The sequence below is a fragment of the Calypte anna genome, chromosome 3 (assembly GCF_003957555.1).
Source record: "Calypte anna isolate BGI_N300 chromosome 3, bCalAnn1_v1.p, whole genome shotgun sequence".
In the NCBI taxonomy this organism is placed as follows: Eukaryota; Metazoa; Chordata; class Aves; order Apodiformes; family Trochilidae; genus Calypte; species Calypte anna.
Window position 1 is genome coordinate 100,684,337 of NC_044246.1, and position 20,032 is coordinate 100,704,368.

Sequence of the window (20,032 nt, forward strand, 5' to 3'; positions counted from 1 at the left end):
AATTTGACAGCCAGCTCCACAGAGCCCTAAGAGAGACAAAAAATCTGGGTCTAATCCCAACTAGTACTAAACATGCTCAACAGTTTAAAAGAAGCCCAGCATGTGTCAAAGCTTCCAGACTCAGATGTCACAAGATTAAAATTAAACAACTTTGAATGCACATACACATGAGGATTGTTAAATGTCTGTCTGAAAGTTTCAGGGATCAATTTCACACAAGTAAACTGAACAGCTGCTCCCCTCAGAAAGCCAAAACAGGTTCTAAAATACATTTTTTCAGCATGTTAAACAGCAAATGCCTCTAAGTTTTCATACAAGGAAGTGATAAATCCTTCAGCTGTAAAGAAGATGCCAAAATATATTAAGACTCAACCAGCAGAAACTCCTCCCCACCTTCATTGTAGTGTTTTAGCAATCAAAAATATGCACAATGTTCACAGCATAATTATTTTTCAAATCTGATTTAACTAGATTTTGCAATGTTTATGCTGCCTGAATTCCCTCTAGAAGACTAACTTAATAGATGTGGACATCATTCAACAAAACACTTCCAAAGGCTTTAGAAAGCAGCTGCCACAGCAGAACAGGACAGCAAGATGCAGTTTCACAGCAACTTTGCAAATTCCACAAGAATTAACTCTGCAGTGCCATATCACACCATACCATAAACATAGCATTAATAACATATATGTAAGGAAATACATCATATCACTGCTCTTTCATAACATATTTTATAAGAAAAATCTTCCTTCAAAATTCTTCATATTGTTTGTTCTGCTACCTTCTTTGAATTCAGACTGTATGAGCTTTACCAGGTAGCAAAAATGTGCAAGTTAAATCATTCCCTGCCATACTGATTGAATACTGTCAATTACAAAAAACATAGCATATTTTTAGGACCTTCAACGGAACTCTGGATATTCTTAAGATAGGAATTTTAATAGCTGTAAGGAAAGTTAGGAATTAGCCAATGAAAAACAGCGTATGGTGAAAGGGGTGCTAGTGCACAGAGAAAAGGTTACGTGAAGCTCCAATGATTATCCTGTTAAATACTTTCAGTAATGACTGCCATGTATAGTGGGAAAATGCCAATAAAATCTGCTGATGACAAACTGTCAACACTAGAAGGGTCAAAATTAGGGAAAAAAAGCTACCTTGAAAATTAAGATGCTGAGAACTGGATGAAAAATACAGCACATCACTATCAGATGTAAGGAACAGAATAGGAAAACACTACACTATCTGATTATAAAACAATAAAAACAGTCATTTGCAGACATTGTATTAGTATAGGGTAGGAAAAATGACCCAGTGTAAATCTTGAACAAGTACAGGCAATAACATTCAGGATACATGAGTGCAAACTGCAGCAAGTACAGTGACAGGATGATAGGATGATTCCTGAAACAGCAGTGCTTGCACCAAAAAAAATTCATGCAAAGTTACACAGACACTGTAAAGTAGAAAAGTTAGCTAAGCATCACAGGAATGACTCTTCAACAGCCTCTAATGGAGATAACGAGGAAGAAACACAGCTGGTGTTCAGATGAAACCTGACATATTCATGGGAAAGACTGTACAATCTGAGTGTGATAACATAAGACTGGACTCTCTGATCCAAGGAAGCTCCTCCATTCCTTTGTTTGCATTTAAAAAAAAAAAAACCAACCAATGCATTTTAACAAAGAGAAATTCTATCCTAGGTTATTAGTTTTTTAAAACAAATATATATTATACATATTTTATACATGTGATTCAATGATTTCACACACCTATTTACTTGTAGGAGCCAAAGCCAATTCTTTGTAGGAGATGAATAACAAGAACAATAATAATAAATCTCCACTTTGTTGTTTTGTGGTGGTTTTTGTTTTGTTTTTAATAAAATGGCACAATAAAAAGCATTTTAAACTTTTAACAGGACACATTTCATGGAGAAAGCAAATGCACACATTTACACAAATATTCTCAGCTTCAATCATGCCATCTAACAGGAGGAGAAGATTATAGAAGGTCTGAGGGAATAGAAAAAAACCAAGCAATCCCCAGAGTGGGCAGTGATTGAAAAGTGCAATTGCATTTTAAACATAGTTAGGTCCCTAACTGCATAGCCAAGTTTAATTAATGCTATTATGCGAGTAATTAAATACTATTCATTTTAAGAATACTGTTTTCAATGGTTTGCACTCTAATTTTAAGAATTAGCTCTCGATACATAGTGCATCAGAAAAGGCAAAAGAAGAAAGAACAAGGTTACACCAATTGCAATAGGTGACTTTCAAAAATCAGATGGATTATTTCTAGTTTACAGACAGGAAAACCTGTGGCTCTCCTTGTTTCCATGCTTCTGGGCTTCAGCTATACCCATCCCAAGAAGCTCAGCATCACCTTGTTATGTTTCTATCTACTGTTTCAATATACACTGCATTTCCCTTAGCAACCAACCTACTCTGAACAACTTGTAATGCTAAATTTTATTCTGCCATTCCTTTCTCATTTTCTTTCTCTATGACAAACTCCAGTTGTACCCTGGTAATCTCATAAGGAAAATCCATCTAATGGACTGAATAAAATTATTTAATTCTCTAAATAAAATTGGGCTAATGAATAAACTCCAAACAAATCTTTCATATATTTTCATTTTTCATAATGCCATGCTCTCATTCACCCTTAGCTATATGGTGTATATTTGATGCTTTTATGGTAACTGAATTCCACAGCCATCAGGTAGCTCCCTGGAGTAGGGCTATGACCAGGAGAGACTGAACAGAAGATTTTTCTGTTTCGGCACACTACTGACAACATCACTGGGTTTGGTTTTGAGCCCACACACTCATAAATTTCACTGAACTATACAACTAATTGGCTCTTTCTCTCATCCTAACTCCAGCACATCCAGACATTTTTGGCAGATTCATTAATCTGAGAGAGGTTGGGTTTTCTACCTTTCATTGTGCTATGGAAGCTGCCAAATCAGCAATTTTCAGGTTTTACTCCTTAGACAGCATGCTAAAAGAAATGTTGCTTTTAAGGTCTTCCCAGTATTAAACAAAAATTGCTGCAGGAACTTGCACACATCTTCTAGGAATGAGACACTAAATCTTCCTGCCTTGGTAGTTACCAGATGGTAAATACTTTTTTCCTAATTGTAAACAGTTTGCTTTATACTGGATTTTTAAAAAAATCTGATATTCTCTGATTTGTCAGGCATCACAGTCTGTTATTCAGGCACAGGCTTGCTCTCATTTGAGTGCTCACCATCTTTCAAAGGAGGCAACAGTCCTATTGCTCAAAATGCCAGGGAAAAAAATGCCCTCTGAGGTAGAAACAGCAAACAATTTTTCAGCAATGAAAGTTACTCCTTAAAACCGTAAATAAATTTAGCAGAATAGTTCTCTTGCTCACAAGACAGGATGAAAAAAGAACACTTCTTACAAGTCACCTGTAACTTCAGGGGCATTAAAAGCAAGGAGTCTGATGCTCTCACCAATATCCTTATCACATTCTGACATGCTGACATACATAGAAGATAAAACACCCACCACTATTGTTACGACAATATATTTATCAGACTCCCTACAGGCTTTAGGTATTTAGCCAATTGGATATGAGATTCAAGATCTGAGGTCAGAAAATAGAAACCAGAAGTACAAGAACTCACTACCTTCACACTAAGGCAACTAATCAAATGAAGCTCAAGAGGTAAGAAGAGAAGGCTTTTCACAGCATGCCTTACAAGCATGATCTGCTTCAGCACTTCCTCAGATATATCAGCTGGAAATGAATTAAAAGTTGCCAAAAGTGTGCTCCTGTCCTAACAGAACACCTTCTGTTGCAATAACTTGGGTAAGTTACTCAAATTGTGTGCAGCAGGATCAGCTGAGACTCACTTCACAGTATTTTTATTTACCTGTGAACATTTGCTACAGGTCTGTCTCCTCTGGGAAAGAAAAAAAAAAAATATATATATGAAAGCATACATCAGAAAACTGTATCTCAAGATATGATACCATTTCTTGGAATACTAAAGGCACAGGCCATCTATGGACAAATCATCCATCTTACTTGTATGAGAGTACCATGCCTGAGTCACTTTAGTATGCACATAATAGCCTCTGATCGAAATCTAAATTAGCAAGTAAGAAGAATTAAGAATAAGTCAGAAACACTAAATCCCAGCAAGTTCCCTTTTCCATTTCTCTGATGGGATAGGGAACTTCCCACTTCCCACCATGACACTGTGTGGGGACTTGCCTCTTGTCCTTTTAAGTGGCCAGAAAAAACAGGGCTCTTGCAAAACAACAAGATGCCATGGGATGTCAGAGCATAAATGGTAATGAAAACAAAAGTTACTGTACTGCAGTTCAGAGAATTTTAATGCATTTTAATGAAACTTGAGGGATAGAAAATAATGGCCAAATCCAGTGGTATTTCTACCATATATAACTGACAAACTACTAGAAATCTAGGAATTAGTGAGCTTCTAGCAACTGCCCACCATGGCAGCTTAAATGCTCTTTGCAGAGCTGGGAGAAAGACTCTCTGTGAGTTCATACAGCTACTGCCAGGCAACACTAAGGGAAGGAAATGCAACTGCCTGTTGGGAATGTGCAGCTCCCCCAGACAGATACTGAAGATAACCTCAACATAAGCCTACTCTTTACAGAACATAATACTAGTGAGAAGAAATTTTATATAACTTAAAAAACACTCGGCTTTGAGTAGGAAACACCTTTCAAATATATATCTGAAAGCTTCCGTGTATTTGATTGGGTTTTTTCTTGCTCAGGTTTATGTGATAGAAATCTTAAATCAAGACTTTTTTTACTATTTTAGTATAAAACAGTCGTAACTCACAAAACATTTGGTTCACAACTGAGTGCAGTGCAGAAAATTATGATACAGATAAGCCACAAGTGCCACTTGCCTCTGCTTTTAAATATAATGAAATAGGTAGTTGAAATTACCAAAGAATACTGAGATGCTTTGTCCTCTCTGATCCAAAAGCTAGAAAAGACACCAATTCTTACTACATGAAAAACACTCTATCAGCAATTACATCTTTTCATTATCTGTGACTGTTTCCTCTTCACTGACTGAAGCTGAGCAACTGCACCTCTAAATCGTACAAAATCAGGTAAGAAATAAAAGGTCCAAAGGAAGGTACAACTACACCTAAAGCAACAAAAAATTACCTTTCAAAGACACAAGGCTTAAATTTGCTAACACTTCAAACAGGAACCAAAGAACAGAGGGGCCCATACAATCAATTTCTATCAAACATGAGACTCTCTCAACTGGCAGAGCAATCACCTTGTAATTCAGTAAAAATTCTGTTTTTAAGAATTTTCTCCTTTGCTCTACAAAGGGTATGATGTAAATTATAAGGAAGTACAGACTTAACAATCAGCATGCTGCTATCTACTGAAAAAAAAAATATTTTCAACCACTAGAACAGTGATGAGGGATCATACACCTTAATAATCTTCACATTATGCTGCACTACTACGTCACCAGCACAAAAAAAAACATTTACAACAAATTTCAGAGGAAGACCAGAAATTGTTTCCTGATCATCGCACCTTGGGTGTTTTCCTTCTATATCCATGTGATAAGTGGTACAGTGTCTCTCAGCTAGGGCATGGGAAATGCAGGATATCCTTTGTTGGGAATAAGCCCAGAATGTTATTTTTCACTTTGAAAGTGTTTAGGTTAAGGTAGGAAGGACACATTTCTGTTTGTGATGATAAACAACTTTTTTCCTATGCTTGTTAGTACTGCGAGAACACTAATGTATCATTCACCAGACATTCTTTTTGTATTATTTGCACAATTTTCTTTGTAAAGGATTTGACTCAGAATTAGCTTTTTATTAAAGGCAGGTTTTTTCTTTTAACACTTGGCAGACCCAAAGCACAACTGCAATATGCTAATTCATGATAACCCTGCATTCTAATAATTTCACACTTCTCAAAATAGGCAAATTAAGGTTAAGAGCAACATTTGCCATTCTATATTGTAACTAATATATTTTTATTTTTAAATATTTTTTCACAGGGCATGAAACACACTGTTTCGGGATCAAAAAAAAAAAATCTCAGCACAATTCAGTTTCACAGCTGCTTTCCACTTTACTTAAAACTTCTTAGCCAGGGATGTATAGAAGAAGAACAACTGTCTTCTAATAAATATACAGTCTCATGATACAATCTTCAAGAAGACAGCTGAGGCAGCATTAATTCAGAGTGATTCAATACTGCCAATCAGAAAACATGAGAACATTTCACACTCTCATCCTAATTTGTTCTATTAGTGTCAAAATGCCGGCCACAAATACAAAAAGAATTGCAACATTTCTTCATAGCCAAAAATCAGTTCAGAGGATCTTGCTTTAACTCCAGCAGCAACCATAAACCACTTGAATGACAGCTGATTCTACAGAACATTGGTCTTAAGGGCATGAAGTAACTGGAGTGGTGTTTTTTTTCTCTTATTGTACCCCGGCATATAAAGACCCAAGAGAGAGAAAAAGACAATTAGTAGAAAACAGAACTATGAAAGGATGAGAAAGCAAGTCTTAGATTGATAAAATTCCTCTGCAAGGCTATGACAATAGAAGTAAGTATGGACTGTGCCACACGAGAGTCCTCCCAGATCCTTTAAAGTGGAAAAATGACAGATTGTAAGGATAAATACCTGATTATTATAAGCCCTTGTAGAGAACCAGTGAGAGCACCGTCCCCAGACTGACAGAGAATTCCAACCTATCTCAGATAAAAGCTTTTTCTGTCAGTGAACAGAACACAAATCTTCAGTCAGTTCAGTTACAAGAAGTTTCATAAGCAGCTAACTTGGAAGCCCACAACTGAAACAAAGCATGTTCATCCTTAATTTACAATGCAGAACTCTCCCATACCAGACAGAAACAAAGGAGGTGAATTAAGGTATTAAAAAGCCTATCTTTACTTGTATTTCCTTCAGTATAAGTTCTCTCTATATATTTATTTCATTAGATACCCAGTGCATTTCATGAAAACATAAGCATTAGTAGAATTTGGTGCCTTAGCCTGTGATTATGTTTTTTACTGCAGTTTATCTAAAATATTTTTCTCCTAAATCTAAGAAAACTGCCTTTTTTTAATTTTTTTTTTTTTTTTTTTTTTTTTTTTTTTTTTTTGAGAGAGAGAGAAAAAAAAAGGACCATTTTTGTTGCATAGTAAAGGAAAAAAAAAGATGATGGTAAGGAAACAGTAATTAAAACAGGCAAGTAGGGAACCTGAAAAAAAGAGAAATAAATTATCTAAAATAGTATGTGTGAAAGAAAAGTAGTACCAGAAACGAATAATTTAGTTGAAAGCTATCTAATTTAAACAGGACAAAATTAATAAATATTTAAAGTGATAGAGACCCACATACCCAAGTAGGTATAGTATTAGAAACCAGACCTATTTTAAAGATATTCTTGGTTAAACTGAATCATTGAGTATGCAAGAAATACCCGTCCTTGTAACATTTCCAGTTTATAAGTCTAACCACCTTGAACTAGGAGAGTGCTAGGGTATAAAATGATTTTCCAAAACCACCTGAAAAGAAGCCAGAGACGCTTCAGGATTTATTTTTTCTTAGAGCTTAATATCTTCTCTGCACCAAAGGTACATTGCTTCTAGCCTCAACAGGGAGTTTTCTGCCAAGACTGCAGGAAAGTAAAGAAATCCAGAACACAGAATATTACACTCAATTAATTACTTGCTTAATTGCTCTCTTCTTTTAGCAGCCTAATGAATAGAGCAAGTTTCAGTTTCATTATGTATATGCAGCCCAAAATTTCAAGTCCAATAAAGGAGACAGGACTGATTTAAAACGTCTGAGCTAAGATCAGACATGTTCATGTAATCAGTAGTAAACACAATAAATAACACCTATCCCCCTTGCTTCCAGAGCATGCAAGAGCTCCGTAGGAGTTTTTCTATACAACCTGAAAAGAGAACATTTTATGTCATGGAAGCTAACAAGCTCAATTAAATCTATGAGAACCCAGCTTATCTTAGATGCCAGGCCAGAAGACCACCATGTGCTGGTAGAGCTTCTCCCTCTCTTCACTTATTTGGCCAGGACCTGGTTGCACTGTTGATTTAACTTACATTTCTGAGTCAGTAGTCTGAAAAGTATCCCAAGGCACACACAACTTTCATTTCAACCTTCCTGAGGAACACATCAAAGCAATATACCAGGAAGCCAGCTGGCAACAAGTAGGTTCCAAATGTTTGCATAAACTGCAAGTTCACTATTAAAGTATTGGCAAACAGCCCAATTCCAGTCAGAGGCACTTGCCCTCATTAAAGCCCAACAAAATAAAACAAAAACAAAGTCTCTAAGCTAAGCCATGTAAAACAAACATCCCATTTTAAGGGTCAGATTGAATTTGGCTTTTACTCACTCCCCACACTGTGTACCTACATAAGGCATCTTCTTGCCATTTAAAACCAAAACTGCCTGTCCTTTCTAGTAAAAAAAAAAAAAATCAGCTTGCTTTCCCTCCACTAACAGCTTTGCAAACACAGGAATCAATTCTGGTGATTTTTCTTTTTTTGTAAGAGACGCACAGTTTTCTCAGACATTCCTAATCTCAAATGTCATACTTGTTGAAAATTCTTCAGGAAAAGCTAAAGCATGCTGCTTCATTTACAGACAGCAGTATGATACCCATTGTCAACTCTTTTATAAGACTAAAGTTCAAGACACAGAAATTTTTTTGGTTTTGCAATGGAAATTTAGCTTTGGCATTAACAATGGGCACACGTACACAGATAACTCAGTCAGACATGAGCTCAGTCAGACTGTACTCCCAGCTGGCCAGACAGGAGCCAGCTCTGGTTCACAGGTCCTGTGGCTGTGTTAGCACAGCACTGTGCCCACACTGAGCAAGCCTGCTGAGAGCCTGGGTGTATCAGGCTGGGCACAGTCCTACACTGTCTGGACAGTTTCAAGGACAGAGGATGCTGAGTATGGCTGCACCCATACACATATATATATTTACTCTTGCTCTGTAAGGCTCTGGCTTCTGTGTATGTCTTCTTCTGAAGACTTTTTTTTTCTTATGCTGTAAACAGCACCATACGTTTGAGCTTTTAAATATCCTGTATCCTCCTTGACCATGATCAGGGTAATTTCTTGTAGCTGTTCCATAGAAGACTTTAAAGAAAAAGAGAGAGAATTGCTGGCACTACAGGGCAATGAGGGGCCAGGCAACTGAATGGATTCTATTTACACAAAAGTACTTCCATGAGTTCTGAAGCACAACTGTCCTTTATAGTAGTAGCATTTCCCCCAGGCATTTATTCTGTTGTGGAATTCAAGAATTATAACTCAGTTCCTGTCAACATCTCAAACACAGAGGATGCATTTTAAGTAGTATTCACTTCTATCTCTAAGTAAACAAACAGAAAATTAAGCTACTCATTGGAAAAACAGTGAATCCTAATTCTTACAAAAACCCAGAAAATGACACCATTAAAAGAGATCAGGTAATACAGCAAATAACAAGTTCTTTTAAGTTTTACTCTAAAGACACATGCAACTAAACTCATCTGCACATGCACAAGGAAATTAGTGTTCCAAGGATAGAAAACACCCTTGTCTTAATAATCTACAGACACAGAAACCAAAGGACAGGTGTGCATCTCTGAGCTCAAATAACTAGCACAAAAGATTAAAGAATAAAACTGTAACATGAATAACATTAATAACATTTGAGTTTCCTTAATAACAAATGCCCCATAGCAGCTTAAAGCTGACATGACTTTTCCATTTTATATTTTCTGAATTTAAAAAGATTAAAAAAAGAAGTGTCTCTATTTCAAAGTAACCTCTCACTACCATAAGAAAGCTTTCTTATTCTCTAAAATAAGCATTCCATGTTTTGAAATGAACTACAGATTGATGACTGAAAAATGTCATGCCAGTACTTACTGTTATCCTCAGCAGCCTTCAGACTAAAAGCCATTTACAAACTGAAGAAGTTTAGCTTATTCAAAACAGAAATTTGATCTGGGCAATGGCCTTTGAATAAAATTTTTAATTTTCTTACACACAATAGTATTTAAAAAATAGAACTTAAATCAGGATTTATGCTTTAACAGTTATCATCTCTATTCCCATGTGTCACTGTGGGTGTAAAGCCCACAAAACAGTGTGACCCAAACAAGTTCAGGCAGACTCAGATACTGACAATCAGAGAACAGTGAAAAAGGAAGATGGTTTAACTAATGATTTGCGTTAAGTTTCATTGGAATAGCCTGCATGCTGCAAAAATAGCAGTATTTGTCAGTATTTAGGTTTGCAATAATCTCTGTTAAGTATGATATGAGATCTACTACATACTGCTTATCTTTCTTAGCTAAAAATTACTTACCTAACTTTAGAAACATGGAGTTAGTATTCAGAGGGTTCCATGAGACTGAGATTTTTGGGAGAACAAAAATTAAGTATTTTTCATTTTTATTTACCATATGTGAAAGAATACTCAGTGCTGGCTAGAACAAGTTCCAACACCCACTTACTGCTGGTGACAATCAAGAGAATAAAACCATATTTTTGGCTAAGTGGCAATGTTGGATATGTACCTCTAATGTGCTACAGATGTGAAATCCACATATCATACATACCTACAAAACAAATTTTCAGTGCACCATATTCAGAATGACGCTGACCCTTACTCTTAGAGACAGAAGAAATGCTTCTTACATCTGAATTACTTAAATTAATAGTCCCTTCATTTTTAAAAAAATCTCAAGTCTTTGAAAAGATGGGAATTTTGCCTTCTCTGATTCTATGATTAATTCAAAAGACAAGAGTTAAAAAAAACCATCACTTGGAGAGCTACTTTCTAAACCTTACAAAGGATACCTTACAAACCAGAATCAAAGTGTTCAGTTTCTGACTACAGCTAATACTTTGTCTTAAGACAAACTTATTTCATCTGAGAATCATAGAACGGTTTGGGTTGCAAGGGACCTTAAAGCTCATCTAGTTCCAACCCCCCCTGCATGGGCAGGAACACCTCCCACTAGACCAGGCTGCTCAAGGCCCCATTCAACCTGGATTGAACACTTCCAGGAAGGGGGCAGCCACAGCTTCCCTGGGCAACCTGTTCCAGCATCTCACCACTTTCACAGGAAACAATTGTTCCCTAATGTCTAACCTAAATCTCTCCTCTTCAAGATTTCAACCTTTTCCCTTTTTCCTCTTTCTACACACCCATGCAAAAAGCCCTACCCCAGCTTTCTTGTAGGCCCCTTTCAGATATTGGAAAGCTGCTATGAGGTCACCTTGGACCCTTCTCTTCTCTGGGATGAACAACCCCAACTTCCTCAGCCTGTCTCCATAGGGGAGGTGCTCCAGCCCTCTGATCATTTTAGTGGCTCTCTTCTGGACATGTTCCAGGACTTCTGTGTCCTTCTTATGTTGGGGACTCCAGAACTGGACACAGCACTCCAGGTGGGGTCTCACAGGGGGAGAATCACCTCCCTTGACCACTGTCTGTGCTTCTTTTGATGCAGCCCAGGACCTGGTTGGTTTTCTGGGCTGCAAGCACACACTGATGGATCATGTTGACCGTCTGAACTACCACCACCCCCACGTCCTTCTCCTCAGGGCTGCCCTCAATCCTTTCTTCTCCCAACCTCTACCCTTGTGTGGGATTTCCTCGACCCAGGTGCATGGAATAGCTTCAGTTAACAAATTGTAAATTCTTTAGAGAGGAATTAAGTAAATTAGTTGTAATTTCTATTTGAGAAACAATGTGATATAAATTACAACCAAGTATAAAAATTCACCTTTCTTTAAATGCAAAAATCTAGTAATATAAATAAATATAACCATATAATAGAATTGTTTGGAGGATATGCTGCTGTTAAGACACCAATACATAACAGGTTCATAGTGTATATTCTACAAAAAAAAACGTAAACTGATGATTATCTACCTTAAGTGCAACCACAACTATATGGGGGAGAGGGACTGGAGCACCAGGGACAATAACAACCCAGAAATAAACTACTCAAAATAAAATTAATTTAAATTTTATTATCTGAATTAAAACTTCTCAGGTAGTTTAAAAAATAAATTTAAAATATATTTAAAACTTAAAAATTTTATAGTTTGTCCTAAATGTGAATAAAATTCCTTAAGAAGAAATGTATTTATTTTTACAGTCTGGTTAGCTATTCTGCATGTAACAATCATGTATATATCTTACTAAATATCTCCTATGACGCAAAAAAGAAACCTACTGAATGCAATGTAGATTCAAAATTAAAACGAGTGAAATGCAAGGGTAGTTCTTTGCGCCCTAACAGCAGAAGGCACAGAAGGCTCTTAAGTCTCCCTAAAACCAAACTGCAGAGATAAAACAAACACTTACAGTTTTACAGTTTTCTCAAGAAAAAAGCTGCAATTCAAGCACCGATCAGAAGCTACACCCAAGAGCAAGACTTAAAGCCACAAAATAACAACTCTCCATCAGAACAGAGAGTAATATTTATTGCCATGCTTATGCCCCTGTATGCCACACACTAAAGATGGTAATGACATATTTCACAACAAAGCAAAATTATTATCTTGAAAATAAGCTATATAGTTCCTATTAAGGCATTCTTTGCTGATCAGATGTCAAAACCTGGTTTTGTCCAGCAAAGCTCTACTTGAATTTCCTACTGTCACTAACCAGTTTTGTAACTGGTAGTAAAAGGCAAATTACAGGCTGGTCTTTTTAGTAATTCAGTTTTACATTAAGAAATTATGGTTGGCTTAAATTTACTTTATCATGAAAAGTCAAAGAATGTAGACATGATTTTGCAGGACTAATTTACCAACATGAATGGCACCAAACAACTGAGTTTTAAAAGAGCCTTATCAACAACAATTTATATTACTTACGGGTATATAGTAGATATTCATTTTAGGAGCTTCATTGGCAGTCATTAGCATTCCTAAAAAGAGATTTCCATATTTAAAAATACTGGTTATAAGAGGATAACACTACTTTTTTTTTTTTTAAATATAAATATACACACATATATTCACATGAAGTAGATGTGTACACAGGACAAAATATCTTCTGTGAAAAGAAATGGAAAAAATAGAGAATTTTCTGACACAGAAAAGAAAAATAAAAAAGATTGGCAACCGAGAATTTGTAGGTAAAGAACTTTTATGAGTTAGGGAGGGGTGGGTGAAGTCACACAATCTGTAGCACTCACATAGGAAATATTCTTGGCCTGCAATGGAACAGTTAAGTGGGACCCATAATAAACTGTAACCTCAAAAGCTAAGGAAAAACAGATCTGATAGCATGATTAACAAAGTTTCATTTCCTACATAATCATGCTTTTTGTCCTCAATCTTAATTGTTCAGCACCACTTCAAGCAACACTGAGCCTGGACATCTGTGGGCTGCCAGTTTTCATAATAAATTTAAATAGTTCACCCCATAACACTGTTTAGAATAAATCCAGTTTGTGTTATACTTAAAATCTACCTTGGGCCTAAACCTCTATTACTAATACAAGGGGGCATTTAGTTTTTAAACACACACCTGTAGTCTAAATGAAGTTATAAATCATGACATGGGTTACACTGTTATTCATATTTCATCTTGGGGAATAACAGAACAGCAGCTTCTCAATACAAAATGAGACAGGGCACTGTGGTATCAAATACAGTAATCCTAGTGATATTAGCCAACCTGGGCAAATGGAAAATTTGAAATATCTATGTATATACCCAAGAAACACCATGAATAAAGGCTATTGAGTATAAAAAAATGCCTACAGTACAAATATAAAAATCCATAGAAAGTCTCCAGCCTCTACAGGACTTCATGTAAGTTGAAAATGAGAAATACCCTCAATTTCCTTCTACATAGGAGAGTAATAAGGACATTTGGCATATACTTTCATGTTTATCTCAGTTTTGTCTTTCCAGCTCAGGTGATTACCGGGTAATACAAGAAATGGAATATGAAGAAGAGTAATCGTGTTAGATAACATTCTGATCTAGAAGTATTGTAACATATGCCACTGAGACTACAAATAATTAGGTCAATTACTACACACCCAGAGGGCAGAAATCTAATTTACACCCAACTAAAGGAACGCAATTAACATGGGTGGAGTAATCCTTCCTATCTAATCCTTTATTAAAAATACACAACGCAGCTGGATTTAAAATGTCAGGAAAAAAGGGGGCTTGCTTTCCCGGCAAAGCAAGAAGTTTGTGAAAGCTTAGTCAGCAATCTGAAGCTGAAAACCATACCTGGGAAGGTGTGCAGGCAATTTGAGGAAAAAACAAAATAGTATATACATTTATATATACACATAGACAATGTATTATTGTGTATATTCCATACTCCCTTAACATATCAGTAGGATCACTACAATTTCAGGAGACAAAGCATTTCTTCACTGACTGAATGTGACTAGAGATAAAATGACAAATCAATTATGCAGGTGCTTCAAACATGACAGTAATAGGAAAAAATTCCTCTTTGAGAGTCATCCACCAACAATTAAAGGAAGGAAAAAACAGTCTTCAGAATAGTATAAGGGTATATTCTACAGAGGAAATAAAAGAATTTTTAAAAAGCTACTGCACACACCTTCATGGTTTCAGCTTGCTAGTTTCAACCACTTTTTATGGGGAGACCACACCCTAACAAAGTACACAGCAGTCTAGTTTGATCACTTTAAAGGACAAATAAATAATAATTTTTTCAGAGATGTTTTAAAAAGATTGTATTTGGAAAGACTTCTGAATTCAGTATCATCAGTTTAAAGGAATGAAAACACAACTATGAAGTGGCAGCAAGTGGCAGAAAGAGTTTTAGAAAACCGAAATGTTTAACTTAAGTTTTTTTACAATAAGTGAAACAAACGAGGCAGAGATTTTTATACACTGAAGATACTATTAAACTTCACATATTCTACAACTTAACTGAATCTGAGTCAAGGCTGCTCATGTAGACTGGAATGCAGTCTACATCACTGATCCAGATGTAGATGACAGACACATCATAAAAGTAATGTCCAGTGAGGTACCAGTGTCTTTTTTGAGGGCTCAGAAAAACCTAGCTCCATTCCTAAGTAGTGAAACACCACTCTGTTTCAGAAGGTGATAGCTAAACCTGAGCAGCCTGGAAGTCAGTTAATATTTTAATCAGCAAGATACTGCAGACCATTACAGTTTTGCTGCCACATAAGGTCAAAAATGTGCACCATCTCAGCAGGGATCAGTATTTAAGCGCTCATCTTCCAAATAAAAGATCATTTTAAAAAGGACACATTCCTAACTGAAATTGGCAGAAAAGACAAGGTAAGTTTTAACTCGTTAGAAATCTCAAACTCACTTATCTACAATCTTCAATGAAAGCTGCTAGCATTAATCAAAGTCCAAGTCACTGTCTTTGCTGCTACCTCTCTCTAAAATTAATGTAATAGCAGAGTTTGCAACACAGGCATTCACTGGATGAGGAATTTTGTCCTGTGCCATCCTACTGGCCTTGATTTTTATTTCATATTTTTCAGTACTGTTTTCTATGGTGAAAAAAAAAAAAAGCAGTTGTCCAATAGTAGTCCAATAGAATTAAAAAGCTTGTATCAAGCAGGGAAAATTAAGGCCAGTTGTAATCTGAGGTACAAAGCACATGTGCACATACAACCACCATTTAGTAGAAATATCATTACTTACTGGAAACTTAAGAAGTGACCCTGAGTTCTGACCTCTAAAATAACATTGTGAGATGTAACAAATTTGAAAACAGTCTCAAAAAGCATGCAAATCTCTGCACTTAGAAATCTACAACTAAAAATCCAAGGTATTCCATCTAAGGAAGGGCACAGTAAGGGCTGTATCCAAAGCAAGGAAAGATCAAACATACCTGAATTTGGATACAGGCAGACATCATTGATATCATATTGTGGCTCCATTGAAGTAAATATCTTCCCCTGAAATTGTTAGAAGAAAATTAGTTATAAAGAACTTAAAGCAATAATATTAAATAAATAAATTTAGTAAGAAATATTTATGAGATAAAGATGGAACAGATTTTGCAGAACAATAAAGTATTTGAATATAATAAAAGGAACTCAGTATTGTGCTTTGTCTCTGATCTGACCTTTTAGAAGAATGTGTAGCCTATGGCTTATTGAAGACACAGCCATAGGCTGTGTACAGTAACACCTCAATGCCTCAGCTCACACTTCTGTGTTGAAAACATTTGTACCAGATTTACTTTGTTTTGTGCAAGAGGAGGTGAGGTCCATAAGTACCTGGCATATTGTCAGTGTAACCCTCATTTTGCCCAACTTCAAATATGGTGGGTTTAAACTATTATATGTGGTAATTATCTCCAGCTGAAATGATGGATTGGGAGTGGATTTTAATTCTGAAGCTTAGTTCTGCCACCCTGCTTTTGTCTACATGAAATTAAATACAGCTTAGCACTTTACTTATAATTTATCATAGAATGGTCATAGAATAACAAACAACTCAGTACTAAAGAGGTCTAAGTACAAAATAAAAGTACTGAAAGCATTCAGTGGTATCTAGCTTAGATCAGAACTGAAGTTATAAAGGTTATTTCGGAAAGCGGTACAAGCAGGAAACAGTGTTCTCAAAAAAATAAGAATTGGAACCAAGTCTGAAAAACCCAGACAAAATACAGGTGCTCTTATAAGCCAACACACAAGACAGCCAGGCAAGGAAGACTCTCAGAACTGGGCTACAGAATCTGAAGCATGAGAGTACATGCCTACACAGCTCTAAATGAGGGACAGGAACAGAGCAAATTTTGATCCCGTTCCTCTTTTTTTATCCCCTGCAGCAATCCCACCTACCTTTCTGGGCCCTTCCTTTCTCTCCCAGTTACTGCTGTTACCCCACCCACCTCTGGTCTCTCCTCAATGATTAATAGGAGTCCTCCCCCACCCCAGTCTTAGCAGACAAAAGCCTCCTGCTCCCCACCCCAAGGCACGTCTCAGCATGGGGCTATATTGGTATCAAAGCCATATGCTCTCCACCCCACAGTCTGCCTCTGCAGTTGGTTCCAAGCCAGAGATAGTCAGGAACCAATATCTGGGAGAGGTGGAGCCAGCTGGAACATACTCTAGGAAGGAATCCAAAGTTACCTTTGCCTTCCAGCAGTACCAAACCCTCCCTTTTCCCACTGCAGAGGCCACCTGACAAACCTTAGAGTGTTTCATTCTCAATAAGAGAAGCACATATACCTAGGAAAAATTGAGACAGGCCACTGCAGATGTTTTAAATAACAACCAGTAACTTATTTGCTCTCTTAAAACAATAAAAAATAACTGCAGAGGAGTTTACAGAAAACTGCTTGCAATTACAGAAAAAATAAAAGGCTGTTGAAAGTTCATGAAAAAGGACAACAATAGAGAAATGAATGCCTGAAATGGACAGAAAAAAAGTGCCTCTAAACTACTACAACTGCTCTAGAGATGTTTCACTATAAAGCTAGAGTAGCACAGAGAGAGCATGGTTTTCAGTGACAATAGACAGCACCTCAAACCAAACAAAGCTGCAGTGTAACTATGAATCTGTGGGGTAATATATTTTTATGCAAGCTTCACTGATGGAAAGATACAAAAAAGAACAAACATGATATAACAAAAAAGAGGTCAAGAAAAACAGAGATTTCAGTTTTATTTAGAGGTGCAAAAGAGAGGGATAAAGATGTTGCTTACTGCAACAGAATGTATTAATACAGCATTGTACACACTGTTATTTGGATCTAGGCATTGCATTTGCTTCAATACCCCAACAGGTTTCACTGAAAATAAGCAACACCTGATTTTCATAGGTCGTAAAATAACTGATCTACCTTTTACTTCTATCTGCCCTTCTTTGAGCAGGGAATTGGAATCACCATGTTTTCACTGATGAAAAACTGTGATGGGATGTGTTCAAGCACACTGTGAGAAATCCACAAACCAGGGTAATGGCTGAGATACTCCTTTTTGTGTAAAGCCTTCTACTGAAAGAAGCATCTTAGGCAAACATGTATAAACAGCTAAAAAAAAAAAAAAGAAGATTATATCTTTATACCCAACAGGCTGTTGAATAACTTACCAGCTGTTGGTTTATTTAGTCAGACAAGACAAAATGCTGTGCAAATTAGGACATATTAAAAGCCCAGGTTCCTACATTAAATTTCAGCTTTATTATTCAAGCTGCATGAAAAAAAAATGTATAAATGCAACAACATAAAATAACTTACTGTATCTTTGTTCCACAATTTTATGATTCGAGAATCTGCAGAGATAATTAAATCCAACTGATGCTGAAACTGAATTGACTTAATAGGCAGGCCATAGTGATGATCTTTGACTATTAATGGATTACTAGACCGGAGATCATATAATAAAACCTTAAAGAAAACAAAATAGATTAAATTTACAACACTGTCAGAACAAGAGGAAGTTACACACAACAGAGGTTCACTGAAGTTTTAACTAAACTTGATGTTTTTTACTTAAATACATGGACAAAGTTTAAGTACAGGGAATAATTTTAAATTCTGAAAACAGTTTAAGTGAGCCAAATGTATCCTGGAAATACATTTTAACCTCAGCACGCTTCAGCCTAGAAAAATTAAGAGCAAATTTGAGAGCTTGACATCTTTCTAAGGTCTTTTGCACTCTGATTGAATTACATTTCTATTCTGTTCTCAAGGCTCTTCATATTTCTTAATTACTAGTATCTCACTTTTAGCTTGTGCTGCTCCTGCAAGGTTTGTATTTTTCAGATTCCCACATTTTTTGAGTACCACTTTCTTTAAGTGCATCACTACAGAATGAAATTTTTTTATGTTAAAGAAAGTGTACAGAAAGAGTACAGGTCCTGTCTTCCAGAAACCTGCATTTTTATGTCCAAAGTTTCCTATGGAAATCTTAAATCTTTCACATGCAAAGTGTGAATACTAATAATTTTTGTGAAAAAAATATCAGTTTGCTTTATAAAAATCATAATAATTATTTTAAAATAGTTATATATTACAATAGTTATATAATAATTCTTTATAAAATAAACTTGCATTACATGTATCGTAACATTATTGCAAATACAACTCTTAGAGATATAATTGCTCTTGAACAAGATACAGTTTTCTAAACCCAAGAAAAGACTGATGCAGGCAGGAAAAAATCTCCATACTCCACAAATATGATGGCAACAAAGAATAAATGAATTAAAATGATCCCTTATAGAAAGATAATACAGCAAAAATAAGCTAAAAGATCATTTCTTCAAGAAGAGCATATATGTTGCACTGAAACTGTACTACTGCAGTCTCAAAAGCCAACAACTTCCCCACATATTTGACTCTTCAGCCATAAGAAAGATGTAGAACTTAAAATGATACAGTATGTAGGTTGCAATGATTTTAAGTGGCTCCTACAGTAGTGTGAAGAGGAAGACCTTTTGACAAAATAAACTGGCAGTTTAACACTACTACCACCTCTATTACCACATGTAATTTATGCTCCTGTGAATACTTGTATTGATATATTAACATTAGAGTAAGCACACAATACATATGACAGACTTGGACTGGCAATTGCAAGAACAGGATCTCCTAAGAACTATTACAGCTGAAAGTCTACCTGCCCAGTGGATGTTCCAACAGCCATATTCAATGCTCCGTCAAATTTCAGCGCTGAAATTGATGGTAAACCATCTATCCTGAAAGGCACAATGCTTACAGTTAAGAAATTCTACCATTAAAGGCTGCAAATAGTTTTTTAGATGTTAAAATAGCTAAGCTTATGAATGTAAATTAATTTACAGATATCACTCAGATATACTACTTCAGAAAGCTGCACTGTTTACAGTCACAACTTGTGGTTGCAGAGAAAATTAGCTGCTACTACTCAGATCAATAACTAAGAGAATCCTTTATGACTCAGAAAGCCCCTTATTCACACTAGTCATGTGAATAGAAGACCATGGCAAGGTCATT

At 36.1% G+C, this 20,032-nt stretch overlaps 1 protein-coding gene across 1 annotated transcript in view; it reads right to left on the reverse strand.

The window, feature by feature from the left end:
• The window catches only part of NOL10 (nucleolar protein 10), a 47,476-nt gene that overhangs the window by 17,032 nt on the left and 10,412 nt on the right, over nucleotides 1-20,032 (reverse strand). The window contains exons 10-13 of the mRNA XM_008495122.2: nucleotides 19,677-19,755; nucleotides 18,293-18,442; nucleotides 15,935-16,001; nucleotides 12,937-12,989 (exon numbers count right to left, since the gene is read on the reverse strand). Of these exons, the coding sequence (XP_008493344.2) occupies nucleotides 12,937-12,989; nucleotides 15,935-16,001; nucleotides 18,293-18,442; nucleotides 19,677-19,755 (349 nt within the window). The remainder of the gene's footprint in view (nucleotides 1-12,936; nucleotides 12,990-15,934; nucleotides 16,002-18,292; nucleotides 18,443-19,676; nucleotides 19,756-20,032) is intronic.